The sequence below is a fragment of the Rissa tridactyla genome, chromosome W, assembly GCF_028500815.1.
Source record: "Rissa tridactyla isolate bRisTri1 chromosome W, bRisTri1.patW.cur.20221130, whole genome shotgun sequence".
In the NCBI taxonomy this organism is placed as follows: domain Eukaryota; kingdom Metazoa; phylum Chordata; class Aves; order Charadriiformes; family Laridae; genus Rissa; species Rissa tridactyla.
This window is the reverse complement of record NC_071496.1, coordinates 1,014,090-1,041,679: the sequence shown is the minus strand read 5'-3', so window position 1 is coordinate 1,041,679 and position 27,590 is coordinate 1,014,090. Positions and strand designations below refer to the sequence as shown.

Genomic DNA, 27,590 nt, shown 5'->3' with positions numbered 1-27,590 from the left:
TCTTTCTCTCCAATATAAGAGCTACTGGAGTCTAGGAATTTCCATGTGGAGATTACTCTCCCAGAAGCTCATGCTGGTTATTAGTGCACGAATCGTTTTACTTGATGAGCATTATGTTGTTAAATATAATGTACAACTTCTTTAAGACTTCCTTTATTCTTGGAAGCGACTTCTGAAATTTGGGAAGGTTTCTTTGTGTTTAAGCCTACTGTAGTTTGAGATCCCTGTCTACCATTTTGTGCATCAAGTGAGCTGGTTTCCGTCTGTAATCCAGTAGGCTCATTGCAGAGTACGAATTCACTGCATCAACAGCAGTAATGGCAATTCTGAAATTGCTGTGTTTGTTACTTAGATATCTAAATGCTACTGCCCTGGGGTTGTACTAATTCCTGAGGCAATGAGGTAGTGATGGAAAGCAAAGACTTGAAAGCTCTGCGCTATTTTAATTTATGGTTTTCGACTTGCTGTTGAAAAATGGCATAGATGTTAAATAAGGTTTAAAATGTCAAGCCACAAGTTCATTTATAATTACATATAGCTTATTAAAAGAACCAAACCTGGGCAGAGCTTACTTGTGTGGGGACAGAACATCTCTTATCTCGGTGTTAAACTGCTGGCGCCGCAGGGACTGTGTTGGCTCATGAAGGAGGAGCTCAGGTCTGCGTGGACCTGGGGGTCTCCTCACCCCGGGTGCATAAGCCTGTCACGTGTCACCTGAACGCTTTCTGTCACCCTGGCAATACGTAGGCTATGGTTCTTGGGGTGATCCTTTCAGCGGTCCCCGCTTCATCAGTTTTAAACACATTTACTCTGTACTGCTCTTGTGACTTTAATTCCTTATCACCTCCTCCGACCTATTTTCCTTCTGAAAAATATCCCGTGTTGTCTCAGCGCCAAGTAAATCTATGTTGGACTTAAAAAAGAAGAAAATATTTCTCTGTGTTGAAATCCCAGCAGCAGCTACAGGCACCCAGCAGCACAACAACCTACTGAGCAGAAACTGTCGAGCAGGTCATCGTGATGGCGGGACTGTGGTCTGTACCAGTCTGCGTGGTGTGCCAGGCTATGATTGTAAATAGTCACCCTAAAACCCCCATGCTTCACCTTCCTGAGCCATCGCTGGAGCAGGGGCCTCTTTCTCCCGAGCTCCAGCTGGACTTTCCTCCTGGTATGCGATGGCTTGGCTAACCACAGATGTGAAATGAGAGATGTAGACATAACCACATCACACGTGGTCTCTTCCAATGCTGGAAGAGTGAACTTTTCACACGCTTAGTTTTGGTTACTTTTTTCATCATTAGCAGATCTTATTCACTACTTCTCAATAAATTTTTTTAAGGCATTTTTTAGCTGTGCATAGTTCTTGGGTTTTTATATGCAAAGCACGCTTCCTCACTCAAGTTTTGCAGGACTTTGATGAAAGGAAGAACATAAGACATGGAGGGTTTAGGCTGAGGTCAGTGTTAAGTGGATAAGGGGGCAGTTACCACAATTTCGGATTGTGAGTGTTCCCCCAGGGTGACGGGAGCAACGAAAAGCAAAAGCTGTACCAGGTATTGGCCTGACATTTAGAGCAATAAACAGTGGGCACCAATTTGCACCTTCAGGCCTCCTGACTTTGGTGTTTTGAATTTTCTTCCCTACCTCTTCACAGTAACGCAAGGAAATTAAAGTCCTGGGTTGTCCTTCGGGTAGCTAAAACATGTGCTGGGAATTCCCCCAGGCTGGCTTGCTCCATGGGTGGGGTTTGAAGGGATGGAGAATACCTAGTCAGAATGCCGCATCCTTGAAGAAGTAAAGAATGGCAGCTGATTGGACTGGTCATGTTTGAAAGCATCTTCTTGTAGTTAGCTACAGAAAGGGAAATGTGTCCATTCGCAATAATTCTAGACTTTAGTTTGGTGTGTGTGTATGTATATATATGTATATATAAATGGAACGTTTTAAGAAACCAGCTGGACCCTTTCCATAGTTAACTGTGTATTTAAAGCATAGGCTTAGTCACAGCAAAGTTAAAGATGTTATTCTTAAAATTAATTAGTTCTACTGATACATTTAAAAAAAAAAAAGGTATTTCCATAGTTTGTGTCGCATTTTTTTCTAGGTAGATCGGTGAAAAGAACTTTTAAGTTCTGAAGACCCATTCCTGTGGGTGCTGTCTGGTGTCATTCCATTCTAAACAGAAATCTTTCACGAAGACAGAGGTCTGGTAGGAAATGTAGAGCAGTTTTTTGTAACGTGTTTTAATAGCAGCTGGTTTTATAGCTTTTTTTTCTCTACCTTCTTCTGGATAGTCAGGTTTTCAAGCTAACAGGTAACGGCTATCTACACAGTGTATGAAAAACCTGCAAGAAGTTTAAAAAAAAAAATAAAAATACGATGTTGTATTGGAAATCGCATGTTTTCACATTTCAGCTGTATTTTGGACAGCTGTAACTATTAAAAATAAAATATAATGCAAACATATTGAACTGTGTTAAAAGATTATAACTTCAGTAGTAGTTTTTATATGCAAAAACTTTAATTTTTACCTACTTACACAAGGGAGAAGATGATTAAAGTTCATACATTTTATTCTTTTACCAGTCTTTGCATTTTGATAAACAAATAGATCATCTAAGACTCAATAGGCCAATTGCAGCATATAATAGCTATTCAGAGGCAATTAAACTGCCTTTTTTCATGCCGGCATGTGAGCATGCCCTTTCTCAACCTTCAACTTGATTTGTGGTGATTCAAAATTAACTTAAAAGTCTTGTTTGCTGACAGCTTAAAGCTTAATTGACTGAAAGCCAAATAGAGTGTGTTCTGTATTCAGTGCCGGAGCCCTCGCTAAAGCCATGTGTAAATGGCGCGTGCTGAACGGCAGCGCGGGTCCCTCTGCCTGCGCCAGGGTCCTGTGTCCCCCCGGCTACGACCGAGGGCCTTTGGCTACTGCAGAGCCAGTGCGGTTCTGGCACTGCCCGAGGGCTTCCCCGCTCCTTGCTCCTGCGCAAACCCACACCTGCCTTTCAAAGGGATGCCCATCTTTCTAGCTGTATTAGGTGAGAGTGAATCAGAAAATGAGAATTAAGTCACGTTGGTGTCACTACTTGATTAAAATGATCCTACTGAAAGGTAAAGTCTACTATAGTTTGAATAAAATTTTTATGACTATTAAAGAATATTGGTCTAAGGACTTTCTCTATTGCTGAACAAGCAACAAATAAATATGAAAATGTGTTTCACGGTAGTAGGGGAATTCCTTTCCACGCGGTAGGTGTGGGGGACAATCTCAAGCGGGGGGGTGTGTACCTCTGCTGTCGCAGCGGGCCGTAGCCGGGGTGCAAAGCCCGGACATGAGGGCTCTGAGCAGTGCTGCAAAGTACCACCCGGCGCCTTTCTTTGTGGCTTACGTTGCGGGGAAAAAAATTCCTGATTAATTATAACCCTCATCCCAGTCTAAATCCTCTTTCTTCCCCTGCTGAAAGCTTTCCCTTTTCCCCGAGTATTTCTGTATGGAAAGATTGGTTTTGCCGTGGGGGGCTGTGGCGTGAGCACCGGGGAAGGTGCCTGCAAAGAAATACTGGGCGGTGATTTTTGTGTATTACAGAACGTTCTTAAGGATGTATGAAATCAGTACATTTGTATATAGGATATATATATCAGTCAGTACAGGTAACGTCTTTAAGCAGAGGGAATGTATTTTAATCTGTGAAAATCAGAAAGGTCTTACAAGCAAAATACCTTAAATTGTCACAATAGACAACAGACCATAGGTCAGAAAAACATAACAGCACCTCACGTGTTTTCTCCCGTAAATTCTTAACGTTCTGTTCACGTGGAAGTCGAATTTTAATATGTAAAAGTTAAAGAATGTGGGTTCTGATATTGCTGTATTTCTTATTGATTTCTTGGCAAATCATAGCTATCTAATTTCTTCTGCCACCCTATTGATTTCCAATAGCAACAACATCTTTTCATAAAGCATCAGAAAAGTTGCCATTTGGTTTCAAAATGACTATAATGTAAAATTGTTTTACTCTTAACGGTTCTTTCAATAAAATAATAATCATACTTCAGAACATGAAGTCCAGATCTGTACGGGTTTTATTGAAGTCTTGCCTATGTCTAGAGAGATCTGAACCTCAATAATAATTTTTTTAATTGTCTCTTATTAACAGCTCATTAAATGCTGTTGAAAAAGTACATTTTATGCTTACATTTATCTGGCTTTAGTCGTGTGCAAATCGGTTACTTCTAATACAAATGCTAATAATGCCGTCGTTCCCTATTCTGTGATATTTGATTTCCTCGATGGAATTACAGATTGTGTATATATATTGTGTATATATTAGTGGTAGAGTTATTTAAAGTTATATTTAGAGTTATTTAAATATTATATTTAGAGTTATCTAAATGCTGAGGGTTGTGCTACATTTAGAAAGCTGCAAGACAGGCATCGCTGTAATTTTCATACAGCTGCTGGGCTCAGGTAGAAAATGTGCGTTTCTGCGCAGAGTAAGTACATTTTGCAGCCACCGTTCTCGTCTGCTGCAGTTTGCTGGAATTTTCTCTTCTGCCGTTGCTTTTGTGAGGGAGCGTTTGCCCGTGCTGCAGGGCTGGAACACAAGATGGGTGAGGATGCTGCTTCCCGGCAGGGCTGAGCAGGGAGAGAGGCAGAGACAAAATGGATTCTCCGCTCTGCAGAGTGGGGACAGCGGGCACGTTCTGCTCGGGGTGACCCGCGGGTTTTAAAGCACCGTGTTAATGCACCAAAACTTCCCTCGTTAGAAGTGACATCAAAGTGATTCTAATCAAAAATTTGAAAAGGTATGACGAACATTGAAAATGCTTTTGGTTCTGCCTCATTTACGTAGACAGTAATGAAGAGAAATACAGATTTCTGGAAATTGCAGCACAAAACTGCATCCAAAAAGTGAAACAGCAAGGTAAGGGGACAGTAATTACCTGCCCAACTGGCATCTGTGGTTCTCACGTGCGATATGAAACAACCAAATGTCACTGTGGTAAAATTAATTCTCAAGTTATGAAACACTTTGGGCTGTATGGCTTGCAACAGAATTAACTTAGTTTAAGACGACACTTGGTGGTGGAAGCACACGCGTACTGAAGAGAACACCTCATTTGTCCGCTTGCTTTTTGAAAGCAAACAGACATTTTCAGCACAGAGGTCACAATGCCTGTATATTCCAAAAATGAAATTTATTATTGCTTTACTGCAGGTATTCAGTAACTATTAAATTTTGGGGGCGTTTTTATTAGGATGTTACAGACAGAGAGTGACTGACAACCGCAACCTCGGTGTTTGCAGTTACACGGATGAAATCAGTTTGCTTCTAGTTTCATATAGCTTCCTTATAATTATTGGCATGCATGCCAATGTTTCCTACTGCAAAAAAAAAAGTTGCAGTGAGGCCAGATAAGGTTCTATAACTGTATGAAAGTAATTAATGCATGTCATCTATCACTAGCGTTAATGGGAACACGTGGGGGTTTAGGCAGCGCTCTTCAGCTCTCCAAGGTACGGAACTGTTTTGGTGGATCCTAGTGTGTGGGGAAAACACAAATAAAGCTGTCCTGCACCGTCAGCATCTTGGTTTGTGGTAAGATAAAGTCACATATGGCGTGCTGGGAGCGTGCGGCAGGCTCGGTGGGCTGGAAGACATGTGTGCTGTGGTTCCAGGGGCGCTGGACCACGACAGACCTGTCCTGGGGTCGTGCAGCCCTCCTGGGGCGCTGGTGCCCAGTGGGTACCCAACACCTTCGGGCTTTAGCTTTTTAGGAAGACTGAATGATGGCTAATGATTATTTAATGACAGATCTCTGGGCTGAAAGGCACTTAGTGCTCGGTGTGTACTGCAAAGCCTATTTCTCAGCGCTTCCGACAGGTTTATTTGGTCTCACCTTGAGCAGAGCAGTGCTGTATCGATTTCATTGGGGTGGATTTAACCACACTATTGGCTTAAAATAGCACCACCTATGCGGAAGAAAATCACTGTCTTAACCCTTCAGGCTGCCAGTCGCTCCTCTGTAATGCTTTGATTGGAGGCAAACAGATTCCCGACAGGTTTCGTTATCCTGAAAACTGCCATTTTTAATGAACGAACGCATCACTGTTGTTCGGTAGCGCATGTTTGGGTGTAGGGTGTGGATAACCTGTGGGATTTACGGGTGGACTCTGACCCCCTGCATGTCTGACCCCCATGTCCTCCGTGGGGTCAGACTCTTTCGTTTGAGATAGGGCCTTAAATGAAAGATTTAACAAAGATGAATATTTTTTTCCCCCCAATTCTTGTAAATCTGTTGGTGGCTGCAACAGTCTTTTCTAAAAATAACACTCTATACTCACCTAATAAATATTATTATTTACCGTGAGAGGTTTTATAATTCTCCTCTCTGCCGCAGCTGGCTACCTGTGTGAAATCACACTACTGACATCACACAGGCAATAAAGTATCAAAAAGTAAACCAGCAAATGTCCTGCTTTCAATAATACAAAGCTATGTGACTTGTTGGTATTTAATAATTAAACTTATCTGTTGTAAGATGCCCTATGAAACACTAGAAAAATAAAGTTTAACACTTCCAGTTTTTCCAGTAGTAACAAAGCTCCGTTATTTCACATACTTTGCTGTGGACAGGAAAAGCAAATAAGACAGGCGTTATCAACTAAAGCAGCTCGGCGTGCCAGCAGGGAGGGGGCCTGTGGGGCAGGGAAAAAAGCAAAGCAAACCGACCGAATAAAAACCCCAACACCTAAATCCCAGCTCTTATTTTGATCCCAGAGCAATTCTTTTGCACGCCTTTACCTACACTTATTTTCAAGCGGTGTTATCAAGTCCTCTTTCATTATCTAAACATACACATATCTCACTTGAAAATACAGGTGCCTTATCAGTAAGTATAATAAAAATATACAGGAAATTTTCATAAAATATCTTGGTTTCTTTTTATGTATTTGTCTTCCCTATCTAATAGTTTGAAAGGAGATACCTTTCCAAAACACAGAAAAAGATTTCATTTCAAAATACTTATCGTTATGACACTAAAGTGCTTGTGCTTCTTCTCTTGAGCAAATTTAATTCAAACGGTGTGCATTTGAACTATACATAGATAATGCTGCGGTGCAGTTTGGTTTTAGTCTTTTCTAGTTCTGGTCTCAATTAGAGGAATAGTAAAAAGTTTGATTACAAGATGTGTTATGTCTTAACGAACAAGCTAGTGTTTGAAATCTGTGCTTGATTCTTCACCTCGCGTGTGCTTCCTGGAACAGCCATGTGAAAATGGCAAAGATGAAAGGGATAAAAAATGCTTGATAACGGTAGAAGATAAAGACTAGATTTCAGAGCTAGCCATCGCAGATAAGGTCTCTCTGACTTGCCAGTGTATTGCCAGATTTCTGGGGTGTGCTCAGCCGCCACATACGACTCTCACGGTGGCAGTCAAGTTGGAAGATATTTTTTTTTTTTATGTGGAAGAGAAAAATAATTAAACTCACAAAATACATGAGCTTTCTGTCTGCATTCAGGTACCTCTCATAAATCTATTGAAAATGCTGGAATTGCTCCAGTTTCTAAGAGGTAAGCGTCACAACTTCAGGAAGGTGTCAGTTTTCCAGATTTGCAGGTATTTTTTTCCACTATCAATGAACAAAAGACTGAAAATAGAAACAAGTTGCTCCAAAGAAAAAGGTTTATATATCTGCCTTTTTCTTGTAAGTGGTAGGAGAATGAGTGCGTAAGGTAAATCTCGGCAAAGGTAGCTCTGACCTTGGCGGGCACTGGGCAGCACTGGGTGGCATATCTCACCAGGGGAATGTCCTCTCACAAGTCGTCTTCATGCGTTATTTTATCAGAAGAGGTTTTTCCATGGTATTTAGCTTTAGTCCAGGCATTCTGAGCGCACGTAGAGCCTGAGGAAATAAGGAACTACATTGTGAGATGTTTCTGTCATGGGGATGAGCTGATGAAGCGTTGGCCCTTTGGGCAGGACCTTCAGCAGGAAGGAGTCCCACAGCGAGTACCTTACGCACAGGTTTAGTTTTCCTTCTGTTGGACAAAATTTTCTCATCTGTATTGTGTTTACCCTCTGATAATAGGTACAAATAATATTTAAGGAAATGTAACTTGAAATGTAACCAGGTTGGACGGGGCTTGGAGCAACCTGGGCTGGTGGGAGGTGTCCCTGCCCAGGGCAGGGGGTGACACTGGGTGATCTTTAAGGTCCCTTCCAACCCAAACCATTCTGTGAATTACAGAAGTGTATTTAGCAAAGACCACTTGTATGCTAAAAACCCACATCCAAAATCCACGCTGTCTTTTGGGGGGGTGGTGGGTTTTTTGCTTGGTTTTTGTTGTTGCTGTGATGGGACGGTGCTTAATTTTCTTAAAAACCAAGGTGATTATTCCCAACTAAGCCACGCTGTTGAGTTGAGAAGAGACTGTATGGAGTCACTTACTATTTTTTTAGTAATATATTGAAATTAAGCTGTGAGGAGCTCGACCGGGTGCAGGGGCGACCCAGAGCATCCCTCCTTCTCCAGGATCCCCGGTTCCCCGCTGGGCTCTCAGAGGAGCCTTCTCTGCGGGGCCAGCGGAGGGAGCTGTGGATATAGGAATGGCTGCGCCACCGAGCAATCAAAGTACTCTTAATAACGTGAGGTTAGTAACGAGTAACCACAGCGTTCATAACGCTAGATAAAACAGACTGTTTCCTGTCTTTCTGCATTTTCCTCATGGTCACCTTCCCTTATTGTTATTTTTTATGGTATTTTTCAGTTCTGATTTATTGTGAGCTCTCTGGCTTTATAAGCTTTCAGGACGTGCTGAAATTACTGTAATTATTCTTCTGTATATAATCTTAAAAACTAGAAATGTAGGCAAACCCGTAGCGTGGCTTTCACTGGTTGAAGAATCCCAAAGGATTGAAGGTAAGGACGAGTATCTCTCCTGGGCACATTCAGTATGTAGTTTTCTGTAAGATTTTTGCTATCTCCTGTCTAGGACACAAGCAGAGCATTATGCAAACTTATTTACTGTAAGGAAATAGTAGAATTGAGAGGAAGGAATATTTTAAATTCCTGACAGCCAAGATGAATGTAAGCAAAATTGCGTTTTCCCCCGTAGCTCTTGTGCGCTCTCTTATAATAAACAGTGAGATGGTTCCAGCTGCAGACGTGAGCGGTTTCACTGGTTGTGGCCAAGGAGTTCTGTCTCTGCCACGTTTTGGGGTGTGTTTGCTTCCTCCCTGCCATCTGATGGGGAAGGAGTGTGAGGATTCTCTGAATTTAACCAACTATATATTTCTTCAGGCCTGAAAGAGAGAGAGGAAAAGGGAAGGGTGGATGGAAACCCTTATCCCAACCCAGCCAGTTACAAACCTCCCCTTCATAAATAAAGAGAAAACCTGTCACAAGGAGTGCAGAGAGGGACCTGGCAGACGGGAGGGAAAGGGGATGGTGCTTTTCGTGGAGTGCAGTTTGCAAGCTTTCATCTGTAGAGAGTGAATTCTGGCTGTGTGCGTTCAGTGCTGGAGAATACGAACCGGGACAAAGATCAAGAGGGCTCTGGTTGTCCGTTTTCTTTGTGCCCTTAACATACCGATTGGGATGCAAGGTCCGAGTTCTCTGCCGCGTCTGATTCAAAGTACATTTGTGGTCTTGAGCAAAATATTTTATTAATTTCAAGCATATATTTTTCAAAATACTGTATATTCTAATGGACTTGCTGCTGCCGGAAGCCCGCAGAGCCTGGCGCTGTGCCTCTGTATTTGAGCTCCGATGAGGATTCTCTCGGCTGTCGGAGCGTGGGGCAATGGAAATGGGGCCACTGCGACATCTTCCCTAGGATTTTTCACTTTACAGAATTTTATGCACATGAAATGTTGTGACTAAATCTTGGTGACTACGTATAAATTAACGGATGTGATTGCAACCCCATCATTAATTGTGTTGGGTTGTTGCTCACCAGGCTGTGGCCGGGTGGCTCTCGGTGACGGTGGCCAGTGCTGGGACGTGGTTCTGGTGGACCGGGGCTGCCGGAGGCCACCTCCTGTGCTCAACCCCACCGCGTGCAGACAGTGTTTGATAGTAATAAATGGGTCTGGCACCTGCTGCCGCGAGGCTTAGGTGCCTGGTACAGTGCGGGAGTCCCATCAGCAGCGCCTACTAGCAGATAGAAAGGATCTGGTGGCACTCCATCTCTCATAAAACCACCTTCAGCCTTAATTCAAATCCATTGATTCCTATTCCAGTTAAACCTGGAGAACTTAATTTGTCTTTTAATCCTTTTATTGTAAGCTAGGATAAAATTAATTTTACCCAAGAACTGTGCAAAGCCAATTAACGTGATCTTTAGAGTTATTTAGTAAAGTGCTTCAAACTGTTAAATTTATCCTGACCTCATGGCTGCACTCTCTGACTGCTTTTTAAATGAAGCAATCAATATCTCACAGCCTTTTAAACAATTTAAACTTCTGAAACATTTTACCTACATTTTAAACACTTCATAAATATGCTTCGTGCTCCCTGTAAAGCTGTCTCCTCTACACAGGCGTGGATGTTCCATTCTCAAAAACGGAGATATTTTGAAATATGTGATGTGGTCGCTCTGTCTGAGGAAAAGCCAGCTGGGTAAATGCATGGACGCAATAGGTTTCTCTGTTGGTGTGTGTTATTTTTACAACTAAAGTGTAGAACGTTTTTTGTCCTTTCACCAGTGTAGCTTCTGTTTTCCACATAGGGCTATTTGAGGTTATTAATTTTCTTACTGTGATAGGGTGATCAACCGTCCTGTCAAGAAAATGGATCTCTGTGTCACCCTTTAGCATGATTAAATGGAGGCATGTTGCTGTGAGAAAATACCAAATTTTCATGAGACAAATGAAACTGTAGGAAGGACTACTTTTATAGGCGTTATTTCATTTTAAAATCTCCCAAATGGCTGTCAGTTTATTTGTAGGAAATCATTACAATTAATTGTGTGTTTCTGCTAGTAATTAAAAAAGGTAAAAGCAAAAATATTTAAGGTTTTTTCCCCCCCCTCTCATCTGGAGGTTTTGGGGAGGAATGTTGCTGGGGGGAGAGTTGGGATGTCATTGTTTTGGGGGGGGGGTTGGTTTGGTTTTTGTTTAGTTTCTTGGGTCTGGGTTTTTTTTGAGATAGAAAATCCTCCGCTGCAGCAGTGAGCAGCATAAAGACTACGATACACCAGGTTGCTGATGAAACACTCAAGAATATTTCCCACCCCGTTGTGGTTGGAATTTATTGTTTGGTTAACAAAGAGTTATCTCCTCGACATCTGGGTGCTGGCGCGGCGGGGTCAGCGGGAGGAATCAGCTCAGCGGCGAGTCCGCGCTGGGCCCGGGGGGTTTCCTGCGGGATCCTCTATTCATTGCTGAGGACACGTAGCATCGCGTGCCGGGCAGTGCCGGTCCGGTCAGTCTGAGGGATGGGACGCAGCTTGTGGATGCCCACTACCTTGGTATTTCATGGACTCGTAGAATTGCCTAGGTTGGAAGGGACCTTTCAGATCATCTCGTCCAACCTTCAACCTCACACTGACAAAAAAAAAAAAAAAACAAAAAAACCCAAAACATTAAATCATATCGCTAAGCAAATTTGCCGGTTTAAGTTGCGCTGTGAAAGTTCTGTTGAGCCATGATGCTCCCAAATCCGTGCTGGGGGATGCGGTGAAGGGTTAACTTCATATTGCTGTAATCAAATGAGAGGCGGGCGGGGGGAGAGCGTGCACACCGAGTGCCCCCGCGGTTTAATTTCCTACTGGAAGCAGCACATGTGTTCGCTCTTCCTTTCTGGCTGGCCCGGAGCGGGCGGCGCGGGCCATGGGCTGGGGTCACGCCTCGCCCATCGATCCGCATCCCGCCGCCCCGGCTCCAGCATCTGCTCCGCTGCCCGCTCCCGCGCCTGCTGCAGCCCATTAGAATAGAAATCCATAACAGAGCTGTGCTCAGCCAAGCAGGGGAAGAAACTAAATTAAATGGTATAAAACAATCTTGGATGGGGAGTTTGTGCCAATTCGTCTTGATCTGAGATGTCAGGGCGGGCGCTGGCTGAGCACCTGGGCTGGGGGCGGCCGTGGGGAGCAGTGCCCCATGGTGGGGTGCACGGCACGGGAATGGGGGGGCTGGGGGGGGCTGCTGGGAGCCATCGGTGAGCGGTGCCCAGCGGTGGGGTGTCCGGCATGGCAACGGGGGGGCTGGGGGGGAGCGGGGAGGGAGCGGTGCCTGGTGGCGGGGTGCCCGGCATGGGAATGGGGGTGTTGGGGGGGTGCAGAGGCTGTCAGGGTACCATGTGCAGGTGGACACTATGCAAATGTTAATGAGAAACGGGGGTCTGCAGGTGGCCGGAGCCTGGTAAGCGATTGCCAAACAATTAAAACTGCTACATTTTTTGCTTTGTCTGTTACAGCCCGTGTTCATCCTTCTTCCTCTGAAGGCAGTTACTATTGATTTTTTTTTTCTTCCTCTTTTTTTTTTTTTTTTTTCTCCCCTACCATTGTTAAGCTTTCTGTTGTTTTTCTCTCCCTTCTGGCTGGCACGTCGCTGTCACACCGCAGCGTGGGTGCCTGGACAAGGATGGGCTAACGCTGGCTGTAAGCCTGGTTAGGTTTCTCGTAGGTACCGTTGCCCTCCTTGCGAGCCGCCCGATCGTCATTAGCAGAGACACACGTACGGGGCGACTCGTTAATTCACCCTTCATTAATCCACAAGCCCCGTAAGTCTCATTCAGTGCCAGGTGGTGCCTTCGGACTTCTCGGCAAAGGTTTAACAGCAGCGTGCTCTAAGGGGGATTAAAACTTTGTTATTTGTGTAGAAGATGTGGTAGGGCATTCCCTAGTACGCTGGGAATTAATGCTATAGGTAAACGTGAATTGTACTTGTCAGAGTAAATGAATTCGGTATTTTCATTCCAGTCAATTCCTTCGAAGATTTTCTGTCTTTACTCCCAAAAAAAATAAACTTCATCTGCTTAGTGAAATCAAACATCCCTGGGCTATATTAGACTAATGATGTACATTTCAGTTTCATTTAAAATTCGTAATGCAATGAGGTTTTTTCACTGTTCTTAAGAATGTTTGTTAAAATACCATGTGTAACATTTTAGTGTAAAAAAAAAAAAAAAAAAAAAAAAAAAAACCAAAAAAACCTAGTTGGTTGAATGGCATATACCATTAGCCAAAACTTAGCAAGAATCTGAATGTGATGGTGGATCCTAATACAAAAAGAAGCTTTTTATATAATACAAGTAAATTAACCTAACAATATTTTAAAAAACCAAAACAAGTTGTTACGCAAATTTAAAATTGCCAAGAAGCAAACCAAAAATCGCCTTTCACGAAACATAGCCAAACGCAGAATTCCACGGATCTTTTATCAACTGAACAAATGAAACTATGAAATTAGACCGTTTTCTGGTGTCTCTTTGTTCTGTGAGATGTTGACGGTTTTTGAAGGGTGGGTTTCATTGAAGACAGACCTTGCAATCGGTGGTGTTTAGGCTTTTATCGTGCGCCATAGGTTTTGAGAAGTCAAATGGAATCATCTGTAGCAGCTGAACATCCTGTAACAGTCCTGGAGACCTGATTTAAGTTAAACCTCTTTTATTTTCTCTGGGAAACACGATGTTGTTTGGAGTATTACAGAACGGCCCCGCTTTTGATTTTTGTCTCATATTTCTTACTTATCATTTTAGGTTGTCTGTCTGCTCTCCCACAAATGAAGAAAATCTCCACGTCCTATGAAGAGAGACGGAAGCAAGCCACGGCCATCGTCCTGCTGGGGGTGATCGGGGCAGAGTTTGGAGCTGAAATCGAACCTCCCAAACTTCTCACTCGGCCGCGCAGTTCCAGTCAAATTCCCGAGGGATTTGGTTTGACTAGCGGTGGATCAAATTATTCCTTGGCGAGGCATACGTGTGAGTAACCTGGGACGCTGTTCTCCTCTGCTCTGGCGTGGGGGGCGGGGAGGGAAGGGGTGTTATTCACATCGCGGTACAAACCGGTTAATTTAAATTATTCTTTCACTGGAAAAGATAGAGATGAGAGATTTGGAATGTAAAATAAGCACCACCACAATAAGAGGTTGCCGAGGGATCGGTGCTGACAGAGGGAGTGGAACGGAGCGGTGGAGCTGGTGCTGGCAGATGGGCACTGGCCATGGGGGAGAACCAGAACCAGTCCAGCGATCTCTGCCGTCATCCAGCTCTTCTGCTGAAATTCTGACACCCCTTCTTCTCCTCCCGCTTAAACCAAAACACTTGGCATTTACGACTGCTTTTATGTAATTTGGTCTTTTTTTTTTTTTTCCCCCCACCCTGAAAACATCCCTTGAGTTAGTAGAGAAAGGGTGAGATGAATTTAATGGAAAATGGTGGAATTCAAGCTATGCTATATAAAGTGTTACATTCTGGTCCTATATTAAAATTAGTACTGTGGTGTTGATGTGATTGTCCTTAGTATGGACAGTAGAAGTCATCTTACCGAAGATGGTTACACATCTACACATTGACTATTTGTTGTTAATAGTGCAAAATCTCTTAGAAGCAAGTGCAAGTACAGTGCCCAATTATTTTGGCCAGGTTCCTGTCCGTGCTGCTGTTTCTTTGGTTTATGTGGAGTCTGGCAAAAGCCCCCTTTGTCATCTCAGTAAGATCTCTCTGAAGCGCTACAGACTCATTGCTGGTGTCCCTGCCCAGGGCAGGGGGTGGCACTGGATGGTCTTTAAGGTCCCTTCCAACCCAAACCGTTCTGTGACTCTAGGACACTAGTAGGTTAAACATATTGTAGGCCATTCCCTTCTGTGGAGGTCTGTTGGTCTGGGATGGTTTGTCCTATGCTGGTAAACTTCTTTAGCCTTCAGAAAAGGTGGTGCTGGTGGGGACGGGTCCCTTGCCCAGGCAGCCCTGCCCCATGCCCAGGCGCAGGCCGGGGGGAGTTAGCTGGCACCTGACACCGTGGGCGAGCAGCCATTTCACCTGCATTGTGGAGGAACCTGTTCAGAAGCCGAGGAACACGATGGAGCAATGCCGACGTCACTGGTGTAGGCACAGCCTCCATCTCCCACGCAGCAGATGGTCGGAGTTCATCTTCCGTGAAGCGTGGTGCTGCTTCCACTGATTTCCGAAAGGCAAAGGAAAGGCCGGTTGAGACAGCACGGACACAGCACGGTGCGCACAGCTGACAGATGTCCGGTCCTGGTTGGGACGGTGAAAACCTAGGGCTGGCTGTGCAGCACTTAACACACCAAGTCCTATTTCTGAGAAACCGAGGGGAAAAAGCTATCTTTTTTTTCAGCTGACATCTTCATATAACTCACTTGCAGATCCGCTGCTTTAGGAAACAGGACTCTTCTCTCAGCCCTTTGCAAGCTGAAAGAAAAAGTCTGCCAGTTCTCCGCTTCCTCTTCTTTTACAGTTTCTCATACATATACGGAGTTCTGCTTTAAATACTTTTATTTTTATTTTTTTTTAACTGAGGTTATTTTGTGTGTTTGCTTTCTTGTGTGTTCTGCTTTATTGCCTGGTTTCAGTTTCTAAGCTGTTTGTCTCTTCAAACGGTATCAGGAAACGAAAGGACGGAGAAGACTTTCCCACGTCTCTGGATGAGCCAGCACAAGATGGACAAAGCAGGTTCTTCCCAGTTTTTCTGTTACAGTCAACCTTCTTAGCTTTCCGGGCTGATATTTGGGCACAGAGTCAAAATAAGCTTTGTTTGTCTGTTGGAGTTTCCTAAAATAAGAGGCTGCCGACATCCTGATTAGACTCTAAGCAGTGCAGAGCGCTCTCTGCAGCGTTTGGAAGCTCGTGGTGGTACAGAGATCAGCTTTGGTGTCTCCAGTCTTCCAGTGGCACGATCCACAAGCAGCGTTTCGCTTCCAAAAGGCTGTCGAGCCTAACGTTGCCTAATCTTCCATGGGAAAGAAGCCACATAATTTCCATCAACAGTGCCTTGTCTTTGCCGCTCTCCCAGTTGTACAGGTCTGATGGGAGCCCGTGGTTGGTGGTGTCGCTTTGTCAGAAGCGTGGCTGAGGCACTTGGACCCAGCCTTGGTCCTCACAAGTTCTTTCCTCCAGTGTCTTTATCTATTTGCATGTTATTTCTGTTACATCGGGCTTAGCAGAGTTATAAACTCCCGCTTTGAGCGCCCATTAATCATAATCTCAGAAACACCGCGCGACTCTCCGGCTGACGGATAGGTCGAAATTCAGTCTTTAGTGTAGATGAAGCTTGACATGTTAAATGCTGAAAATTTAGATCAAGGCTGTAAAGTAATATCTGAAACAGATCAAGAGCCAGAGGAAGATCGAGAAATAAAGACTAGTTGGTGGAAAAAAATATAGGAGATACTGGGTTGTACTTTTGTTGGGTGATGGCATTAGTGCTAAAGTTGATCATCTTCCTGACATTTTACATCCAGCCCTTCCTTGCTGTAAGGATTTGATGTAAATCAGTATTGCTGTCTTGCTGGTGTGACCTGCCCTGAACCCACAGCGCAATGTCGCATTTCTGCCGAGTTGAGAAGTTACTATTTTCTCAGCTGTTTTGCTCACGTAGAGCACAATGTGGCAGTCCCTCCGACAGCAGGTATGGTGTTGGGAACAATACTTAGTTTGGAGGCGTTTCCACCCTGCCCATCTGTGCCACATCTCACCTGGAGCAGGTTATTTGGGTAACCACGAAGCAGAAGGGTGTTGGCGTGATGCCCCAGCCTGCTGTTTGTGGCCGGGGGTCTGCTCTGGTCCGGGTGAGCCCGGTCCCCAGCACAGCCGGGGACATTCACCCCAGCAAGGTGGCCCCAAAGGGGGACAGGACAGGTGAAGGCTCGCCGAAAATGGAAATATCACTTGCCAGAAAATGCTGCTCTCAGAATGTTGGGGGCTTTTTTTCCTTTATATGATCATACTTGTTAAAAGGCCATTCTCGTCTTTACTCCACATGTGTAATACTGCAGAAGGAGTTACTTTGGAGATTGGACAGTTGTTCAGAAATTCAGTTCTTTGAACAAGAAAAAGCAAAATTCCTAGTACGCACTCAGAGTTACATTTTTTCTTTTTGCTATGTGTCCTATTATGACTTTCAGACACATACTAAAATACATACAGGTTATTTCTTTGTCTTCCAGTGACCCAGAAGTATTTTTGGCCCTTCAGAACAGCTGGGGAGTCGATAAGGTGTAGCCTGCTCTTGTGAACGCTGGTTGTAGGGAGTAAGTGATGGTGTAACCAGCAGCACTTCATTAAAGACTCCATTTCGGGTTGTACATTGGACGCGCTGGTGCTGCAGCACGCAGTGTGTGCTGACCAAAGCTGCGCAGTAACCTCTGAGGAGGTTTTAATCGTCATATTTTGTTATCGTATACTGAAACTATATGCTGTGAGTTACCCAAAGTAACGGGAGAATTGCATGTAGCCTAAAGCCACGATATTTTCCATTTCAAAATAAGTTGTCAAAACTAATTACTTCTTATGCATGCAGCATTTTTGCTGTATAAATGGTGCACGTTGTGATTTACTGTATTTAAGAAAATAACGATTGTGATAATGCCTTTTTGAGAGAGTGGCATTCTCTAGAAATCCACACGGTGACCTTGCCTGACATCCTGCATTAATCTCTGTTGACCTTACAAATAGTTCATGAGATATTTAATTATAAAATGCCACCCAAAGAATTTCTCATTACAGATGCATCACATCACACTTAAACTGCAGCTAATGCTGTGTTTATAAAGTTAATGGGCTGATAAATCTGAATGACTCTTCTGTCCTGAATATGAAAATACTTGATTCTGTTGTTAATGCAGTGTATTTTTCAAAGCGTCTGCCATCAATACAGTTATTAATGATAAGCGTTTTGCCCTTTACCTCACTCAGTGTCATATGCGACAGTGTGTTCGCAGCATTGAGTTATTTATATTGGGTTTGCAGGCTGCACGGACATCCTTCCTTCCAAAGCCAATTGCAGGGTTTCCCCATTCCCTGAGCCATGGCAGTCACTCCAGTTTAGCTGGTTTCGGGAATAATAAGCTAGCCAGCGATTAGGTCCCTAATGCAGACTCATGATCCCATTTTTCATTTTTTAATTATGATATCCCAAATTCCCTGCAGCTCACCTTCTTGCCTGTTGGGCAGGAGGGGAAGCAAGTGAGATTCCCGGGCAGAAGCAGAAATACACACAAATATACCCGTCTGCGTAACTGTGTAGGGGTGCCTGCTCTTCAGACACTCTCCCTTACGGAGCCGTCTTTGTAAGACGTTACACCTTCGGGCTGCTCAGCTGTGTCTCTGGAAACCCTCAGCCAAAACAATTCGGTCATTAGCTTAGGATGAAGAAAATATTTATTCTTCGAAGTAAATACAATTTCAGTACCCTTTTCCAGGCTGGGAGAGGACGAGCAGCGTGTGGTGAGCATCGCAGGTCAGGTCTCTCGTTCTAGTACAGGACCGTTGCCATACAAAGTGTGTGAGATATTGCACGTGTTGCTATTGTCCTCTATTTTGGATTTTTGCTCTTTTGCATTATTTATTTATTATTTATCTTCACTGCTCAGTAGTATCGGCTAGAAGTCCAGTCACTGCAGCCTATGAATGCCTTTTCTAAGCAGTACACTTATCTTCACAATATTTCTGTTGCTGCTGGAGTTGTGTCTGTGTTATGTTAGAGACAGATTTACCTTTCAAGATGCGCTGTGGCTTTGCAGTCCGCTTTTACACGCATGTAGGCACACAAAAAGTACGCAAGCACAAGATTACTTAGGGTGTGCAGTCAGGTATTTCCCGTGTTGTGTTAATTTGGGGGTTCCAGCATTACAGACTCCTGTATAGTATCCCAAGCGTATTTCATCTGAAAATAGAATTTGACACAGGGTAAGCGTGAGCCTCTTGGCGAACACGGGATTTTTTGCTCCATCGCCTACCTTGAAACCTTTTCTAATGGCTTTTGATGCCTCAGTTCTGTGCTATGAAAATACTGAAGCGGCCACTCCGGCGAGGAGGAGGCGGCGGCGCCGGGAGAGGAGGTCTCTCCCGCTGGTGGACCCACCTACTGCCGAGCCCATAGGCTGAGCTTGTGGCAGCAATTAATACAGACGAGTGAGCGCTCGGGCTCGTCGCCCACAGAAGCAATAAATCAGTTGAGCACCTGAACAGCAGCCTTTCAGAGCAAATTAGGCAAACTGGCTCAGTAACTTAATTTGAACAAACCCAAAAACACAACAGCGTGATTAAAGCAAGTAACTGATTTTATTGTCCGTAATGAGCCTGCTAGCAGCACGGGCCCTTCTCTTGGCTGTATTTTTAGATCGCGTATGCAGAAAGCTACTCAGATTTGCATCCTGTGGTTCATGAAGTGATTCTCCTTATTTGAATGCGTACGTTTCAGTCAGGATGCTGTGAAATTCAGTGTTCTAGTAAGTCTAAAGTGTGCTTTTCTTCCTCGAGCTGGTGCGATTAGATTTGTGTCTCCAGCAGAATTTTGTCCCTGAAGGAAAAAAAAAATATGGAAAAATGGTGGTTTATGAAAATCTATATCTTAGCCTCAGAGATAATATTTAGAAAAAATAGTCAATCGGTATGGCAGAAAACAGTCAATCTTTGTGGCAGATATTATGCTCTAATTTAAATCTGGTTTTTGGCTTTAGCAACAAAATCAAATCTTAAAAATTATATTCAGCTTTTTCCCCAAATCCTGTAGGGGCTAAGTGATTTGAATTCTGTATTTTTAATCAGAAGTTTCTTTTTTGGATATTTAATACTCTGGCTACTGTAATGGGCTGTATCTCACAAACTGAACTCTCTGTGTTTGGACCATGAGGAAGCCTCAGCACCAAACGAATCCCCGTCAGTTGTGGTTTGACCGGTCCGTACACCTCTGTAAGGTGAAGGAAGGCTCGGCTTTGAGACTGATACCCCATTTGGGGGTGATAAAAATTCAAGACAGTGTATTTTTTCCTCCCACTCCAGCTTTCTGGAGTCCTGCAGGCTGCTCGGAGGAGCCTGAGGCCATTCCCCAGGAGGGTGTCAGACCAGTGTCTTGGTGATGGCCATCCGTAACCACGTTTGTGTCCGTGGACATTTGCTCTACCTGCGTCCTGTTTCCAAACGTTCGAGCATGGGCTCTCCTATGAAATTCTGGGCGAAGTGCAACTGCTTCCACCAGAGAATACTTATGTTTTCATCTAACATGAAAGACACCAAACAGCCTGTTTTTTTTCCAGGCTGCTTGTGGGGCAAGTTGAGTCCACTCTGCTGGCAGCCGAGCGTTTGTGGAGCTGGGCGCGGGGGGAAGCTGCTTTAAGATAAAAGGTTCGATGCAGTACCAAACATCCTGACAAACCTGCTCTACAAATGTGTCCGATATGAGCGGGGACAATATTATTCCCATTTCACAGATAAGGAACACAAGTTTTTCTTGTAGAAGTGTGCAAGGGTAACTCGGATATCGATTTGAACGAAGAGTAGCAGAGGAGATAGACACATCAGTCATTTCCTAAGGAAACAAAATGCGTATGATTTTGCTGCTGGTCTGAGCATGCCATCCCCTAGCAGCCTTTGAAATCACTGCCGATGCCAGCAGAGTTGGAGATTGTAGTTTTCTGCAGTTCTTGTGCAAACGGGCGGTTGGAGCGGCGTAGGGATGGTGTTGATGGCCGATGGAAAGGCCCGGAGAGCACAGCCCCCGCGGCTTTTGCCACCTGCATAGATGGTGTTTTATGGGGAGAGGCGGTTAAAGTGGGATTCTCTCTTTTTGGTCCAGACGCGAGAGCTCCCTTCTGCCATCCCAGATGCCCTTCCCGCTCCAGCCACGTCTCACTACAGCCCCTGGTTCTCCGCGGTGTGCCTTGCACGACCCAGCACCCCGTGTTGCACGGGGCACCGGAGGGAGGAGCCGTGCCGTTCCCACTGCTCTTCACAGCCCCTCCGCCAGCCGGGGAGAGTGGAACATTGCCCAGAACCTCATGGCATTTGTGAGGTGTATAATTCCCCGTTTAAGCTCTTATGAGTTCAGGCTTACAGGCGTGTGTTTAATGTCCTGAGGGAAATGTATGTACAGGAAGCGGCTGTAGTTCAAGAGGAGAATACCGAGTGAATGTAACATCAGGCTGGCGGGATGTACTGTGATTAATTTGAATGGTTTTCATTTCCACGGGTTTGCAAGTGTATATGTATTCGGGCTCCTTAGAAACAGCGTTTATGTAAAGACGGCAGGCCAGCGGCGGGCGGGGGCAGATCTGGGGGGCTGCTCCCTGTGCCGGCCCAGGTGGTACCCGCTCCATCAGCCGGGCTGGCTCCCCTCCCGCCTCCGCAGGGGCTCTCCTTATCAGCACTCCTTGCCTATCAGCATCTGGGTGCTTAAAGGCAGTTTCTGTAATATCAATTTTTGCACTTAGGTGGGAAACTCATTTTTTGGTTTACTATTTTGCTTATTTTTTTATTGAGAAGTGTATTGCCAGAGAAACAGAACAAATGCTGCCAGAACTGTGCATATCTGAAGGAAAGTGTGGCTTTGGCTCCAGGGCCAGGTGACAAAGAGAACAGAAAGCAGGGATGCTTACCTGTTTGCTGCACTGGATCATTTTTATATTTATATTTTTATATTTTGCAGCCGTGGTTCATAATTGCAATAGGTGTTTTCTGGCCAAAGAGCGTTGTGATCAGGCGTATTATCGGAGATGCATTCTTTCCTTGCTGAGGTGGGTGGCGAAAGGTCCTCTCGATTGGAATCTGATTACAATTTCCATTTTGCACAAGCAGCCAGGCGGTTGGGAGGCTGATGAAAGGCGCCGAGTGCCATTGATGGCACAACAAGCAATAACAGTCTTCAGTAAGACGGATCATGTAGAGAGGCTAGATTATCGTTCCATGTTGGTCACACATACGTTCTAGCTGGGATAGCCGTGCTAAAGGGAAAAGAGGAATTCTTCCCCTGAAAAAAAATCTCAGAAAACTGTGGTTTTATTTTGCTGTGTTCTGTATGGCTGATACCTGCTCTCTACGTTACGTTTAGAGACGGTGTTTGACACGGCAGGTAAGGTGCATTTAAATGTTACAGAGGGCTGAACCAGCAAGCAGTAGTGTGCTTGAGGATTCAATTACATTATCTACGTGCAGTATTGCCAGCTGAAAATATGTATTCTTCACGTATCAAATGGGAAGACCAAAGCTAGATGTGGTTTTTGCTGTTCAGTGTCTGTATCTGAGAACATAGTGCCCAAACATTGTCAATCAATAGTTTGCACGTTTAAAAAGAACACTTCAGAATAACTTCTTTATGAACTGCTGCTTCATAAGCTGTGACAAGTCAATAGATCAGCCTGTGCTTGCCTTTGTAATGAGTGAGATGAAGAGAAACTGAAACTAATTTAATTCATCATCCAAATTCACATTATTCCTTCATTAGGGTTGCAGGTGCTGAGCCAAGCATCCTTACCTTAAAATAGGAGAGGAATCAGAGTTTTACTGTCTTGCAGATATGCGTAATAAGAATAATCACAAACCCGGAAAAACACATGGGAGATGTTATACTTACTCATTTTAAGAACAAGAGATGTGGGAGAGAATATACAAAAATAATTGGCATAATATTGTTTCTGAGGCAAGTACCAGGGATATATTTACAATAGATGGGTTGATTAATGCTTACTATTATAATTATTGGAAACAATTTTTCTTAACTGTTTTGGAGTTTCTCTTGACTTTTTTTTTTTTTAATTAATAGTACTTGCTGGGAGCTTTTGCTTTCATTGGGAAGAAGGTGGGATTTGCTGAGTAAGAAATGTATGAAAATCGTAGTTGTCTTCTCATTACCCAACCAAGTTTTCTTCTTGCTGTCCAGTCGCCTCTTGAAAACCTCCACCATGTCATTGGGGAGGTTGCTCCAGTGAATGATTGTTCTCCTTGTAAAAAACCCTCTTTCTTATGTCGCTACGAAACCTCTCACAGTGCAACTTGTCCCTGTTGCCCCTTGTCTTCTCTGTGTGGCTCCTTGTGAAGGGAGAGCCTCCGTCCTCTTTGTAGCCGCCCTTTAAGTACTGAACATGGTCACAAGGTCCCCCTGAGCCTTCTCTTCTGGCTCCTTCAGCCAGTCCTTCAGCTGGTCCTTGTGTCCCCCACAGCATAAAAATGATGGCACGTTGCCTAGGAGAACAATTTCGGATTGTCTAACCCAGTGAGCTGCTGCCAGGGAAGCAATCCATCAGCACGGGGCTGACACCGGAGTAAGCTGATTTGGAGATCTACATGTTGGAAAACTAACGGCTGCTTGTGTGGTTATCTTTCTGTTGCTGTAGTTACCAGTTTAGCATAAGGGATGTTATTGCCAGCATCTCGGTTTCAAGCTATGGCTTGAATGGGTTGTAATTCAAAATGTGTAGCAATAGCCAAAAAGAACAGGAGCCGTTTTTAGCCTACATCTCGGCTTTTGGAGAGCTTTGATTTCATCTTCAAAACTGCTCAAGTACACGCAGATGTAACCCCTTGCTCTGGTAATGCCTGGTCACTCAGGTTTTACTTTCTCCAAATATAAATCTAGTTGAATCAATTAGCGAGTTGCCCTGTAAAGAGCCTAATGACAATGACATCAGCTGCAGCATGGACCCAGCTACGGGTGTGCTGCCGAAATTGAGGGGACGGGCACCTTTGGGGTGACGAAGGAGCAACTTAAAATAGCTGGACTGCCACGTATTGCTCTCGCGGCTTTGCAGTAGGTGAGAATAAAACACATCATTGTTGGTATGGGCACGTTTATGTGTCAGATGCCAGCGCTATGGAGAAGGTTAAGTTGGGATCCCCGAACCCTGAGGATTGTCGTGTTGGCTTGACTTGTTTCGTTGATATTGTGCATCTTCCATGGTCCTGTAGGTCATGGGTTGTCCAAACTGCTTGAGAAAACTCATTACAATTACGTGTAACAGGAGAAAACTTGTAAGATTAACATGTAGTTTGGTCAGCTCTGTGATGGAAAAAAACTGCTGCTTCCTGTGCGATGATGATCATTTTTATGGAAATAGTTTTATTTAGAAAACATTATATAATTTAGATTAAAATAAATAGTGTGGTTTAATGGAATTATGCAATTAACAGGAATGAAAATACAAAGTTTAATGCACAGTTATGACCCGAGTCATATTGGCTTTCTCCTTCCTGCTAGATTATAAACAAATTTTGGATTAAAATAATGATAGTTTACTCTTTCTATAGCACTGTAATATAATTTCATAGTTAGAGGAAGAATGCATTTAAGCCAGCATAGTTGAGTTCGCTCCATAAATTGAAAGAAGTCTGATCTAAAACTCATTTACTGTCTTGGAACAGAATTGATCTTGCTTTCACATTTGATTCCCCCACTGCAGATTTTGAGAGGAAGAAAAATGGCATTGTTAGGTGGGTTTAACCAGAGCAGAGCTAGCCTGAAAAGACCGGGAAACCAGCTGTTATAAACATTTTCTTCTTTTGCCTTTGTTTCCGTTTTTAATGAATTATGCAAAATCTTACAGAATTTCAGAACAACTTAGGGGCAGCGTTCGTCTGGCCCCACTCAGGAATATTCTTTGCTGTCTGTTTGCTTCGTATGAAAAGCAATATATGTTATGCTGTTTAATAGAAACGCTGGCAATTTACTGCATCTAGGATTGGTTGTTCTGACCTGTTAAACCTCTGTTAAATTTCCAGAATTTACAGGGATAATTAACAGGGAGGAAATGTTACCTTTAAGACCAAATTTCTGATGTTTTTAAGGCTTCGAAATGAATGAGAAGACTTCCTTTCTGATTAGATATAAAGCAAAAAAAAACTTTATTTTTTTCTTGTGATGTTAAAAAATGAAATCCAAACTGTCCAAGAAAGCACTGAGTTATGTGTGTGCTGCAGATACTCGTTTGATGAGGAAGCATTCAATTTTCAAGCCCCTGAGAGGCTGTCACGAATCCCAGGACGTGCTGCGTTTGCGGCTGGGATGGGGGGGACGCGACGGCATCCCCCGCTGTGTGCTGCGGGATCACCTCTGCTGTGCTCCGCTCGCCCACCTCGCTACACCTACAGACGTTCCCCTCTTCCATGTAAATGAGCACAAGGACCTACAGCAAGTCATAGACGACGTTGTAAATGTACGTTTTTGCTAATCCCAGCTTTAGCTCTTTTTTCAGCTAACGGGAGCCTCGAGTAACAGCTCCGATTTCCTGAGGAAGTGAGCAGGGACTCCCTTTCTCTAGGTAGGACTGCAAGGATGGTACTTAAATTACTTGGAGATCACCAGCAAAAAGGAAGTCTCTCCTAGCATAAGTTCAGAAAAAATACAAGTGTCAGAATTACATTAAAGGCAAAAAAAAAAAGGCTGAAAATGGATTCTGTAAAAATTAGGAAATTTGACATTGAGTATGATTTAAAAAATATATATTTTTTTTTCATCATTACATCTTTAGAAAAAATTCTTCAAATAATACAACTAGTTATTTTTAATTTAGGCCTAAAAATATCCTCCGATTTTATACCTGTCTGGGAGATGAGAGAAGATAAGTAATAAAAATTCGCTGCACTGGAAGTAGGAAGGGATTAAGGGATATGGATTTTTAACCCAGCTATCCAAATTTATATTTCTGTCTTTCTGTGGACGTTTCGCACAGGTATATGTCACATCAGGAAAATACCATCCAGAAAGGGTCACAACTTGGTTGAATTTCTTGTAGAAAAACACTATGCCCATGGCCAAGGGGAGAGAGGGCAGACTGAAAAAAAACAGAGCTATGATTCTTCCCTTTTTTTTTTTTTTTAACATAAAATCAGAAAAAGATGCAGAGCAAGTTAAATCATATTCTTGGAGTCCATCATTTTTATTTAGTTGGAACTTGATCTCGTGGCAAATTACGAGAACGGGAATCAGAGTTATCAGTGTCTCGTTCATGCCGGTGCTATTGATTTTCCTGGGCAAATTATTTAATTTTTTAAAATCCATCGGCAAAATGGGGATAACAATGCTGACTGATGTCATACGGTTAAAGCCCTGGAGATTCGGCAAGGAGAGACACTTTAGAAATCCAAGGGGCTACATGCATTGAAAATAAGTGATAAGCTTTAGTATTCACGTCGTGTTTTCATTAATAAAAATGACGTAAGGATTAAAGACAGAAAGTTTCATTTTAGCGTTGGAGTGAACACACGAGAAGGTCGGCGGGTTTTTAACTCCGCCAGGGTTGGCTGCCTGCAGGTTGTTGTGGGGTGTCTGTGCTGTTGCCTGGAGGGTTTCTGGGGAGCACACGCAGAAATGGGTTCAGAGCGCTGGCAGGTTTGCTCGCTCTCTCCTAAATGGTGAAAGCACTTCAGTGCTCGTGTCCAAAATCTTATCCTTCTAGACCGGCTGAGAAAACTCCGGTCTGGTGTTGGTACTCCCGGTGACTCCCTGGTACTGACGAGGTGCTCAGTTCTGCCCAGGGCCAAAATCACCACCTTCCACGCCCCGGGTTACCTCCTCTGCTGCTCTCTTTTGTTTCATAGAATCACAGAATCATTTAGGTTGGAAAAGACCCTTGGGATCACCGAGTCCAACCATCAACCCCACTCTACAAAGTTCTCCCCTACACCACATCCCCTAACACCACATCTAAACAAGTTTTAAACACATCCAGGGATGGTGACTCCACCACCTCCCTGGGCAGCCTATTCCAGTGTCTGACCACTCTTTCTGTGAAAAATTTTTTCCTAATGTCCAGCCTAAACCTACCGTGTTGCAGCTTAAAGCCATTCCCTCTTGTTCTATCGCCAATTGCCTGTGAGAAGAGACCAGCCCCAACCCCTCGACAATGTAAGCGTTTCCATACACTTGTGGCATACACGTGCCACTGCACAATGAAACATCTGCAACAAAATCATATTTGAACAGAAATGTATGTAGGAATGTCACTTCCATTTCTGCTAAGCTAGTGCTTGAAGGAATTCTGTATAGTAAGTCGGACCCTAAGTTTTAATGAAAGGAGCTTTTGTCGGTTTGTTTCTTAATGACTTTTTCTAACAGAAGGTGCTTGTAAGTCATCAAAACTTAGTTCTTAGTAGGGTAGATTTTTTATTTTTGGTTTAAAGAGCCTGATGTTAGCTAGATTTCCGCAAGAAAGACACCCCCCTGCTTACTGTGATTTCAGGGTGCACCGAGTGGCCGAGCCCTTGGGAAAGCCGGAGGAGCATGGCCAAGTGCTGTCACCAGCTGCATTCTGGTTCGGTGGGATCTCTTCCATCATGTCACCTTCTTGGCCCAAACCTCTCCTAAAACGCCTTTGTCTGGTGGTTGTTTTGCCCGTTTGGTGGTAGGGCAGGGGTTCAGGACCTGCCCGGGGAGGCTGCGGGTGCCGGGGCTCCGCAGCAGCTCAAAGCTTCCCAGCGAAGCATCTCTGCAGCCCCAATCAGCAGAGCTTTTCCAGGGCTAATTACCTCTTTACTGCGCTGACTCTAATGTGACATGTTTATTGCCTTAACTAACAACTCATTAGCTTAGTTGATGTTTTTGTCAATATTAATTCGTTCATTTAAGCCAAGTCAAAGCTTAAACAAAGATGTCCAGGCTGAGAAACGGGCAGCAGAATGACTTTTG

The 27,590-nt window shown here is 43.9% G+C and overlaps 1 protein-coding gene across 3 annotated transcripts in view; it reads left to right on the top strand.

Moving 5' to 3' along the window:
• The window catches only part of LOC128901927 (WD repeat-containing protein 7), a 124,446-nt gene that overhangs the window by 57,664 nt on the left and 39,192 nt on the right, over positions 1-27,590 (top strand). For all 3 annotated transcript variants that reach the window (XM_054184071.1, XM_054184069.1, XM_054184072.1), the window contains one exon: positions 13,715-13,936. In XM_054184071.1, the coding sequence (XP_054040046.1) occupies positions 13,715-13,936 (222 nt within the window). The remainder of the gene's footprint in view (positions 1-13,714; positions 13,937-27,590) is intronic.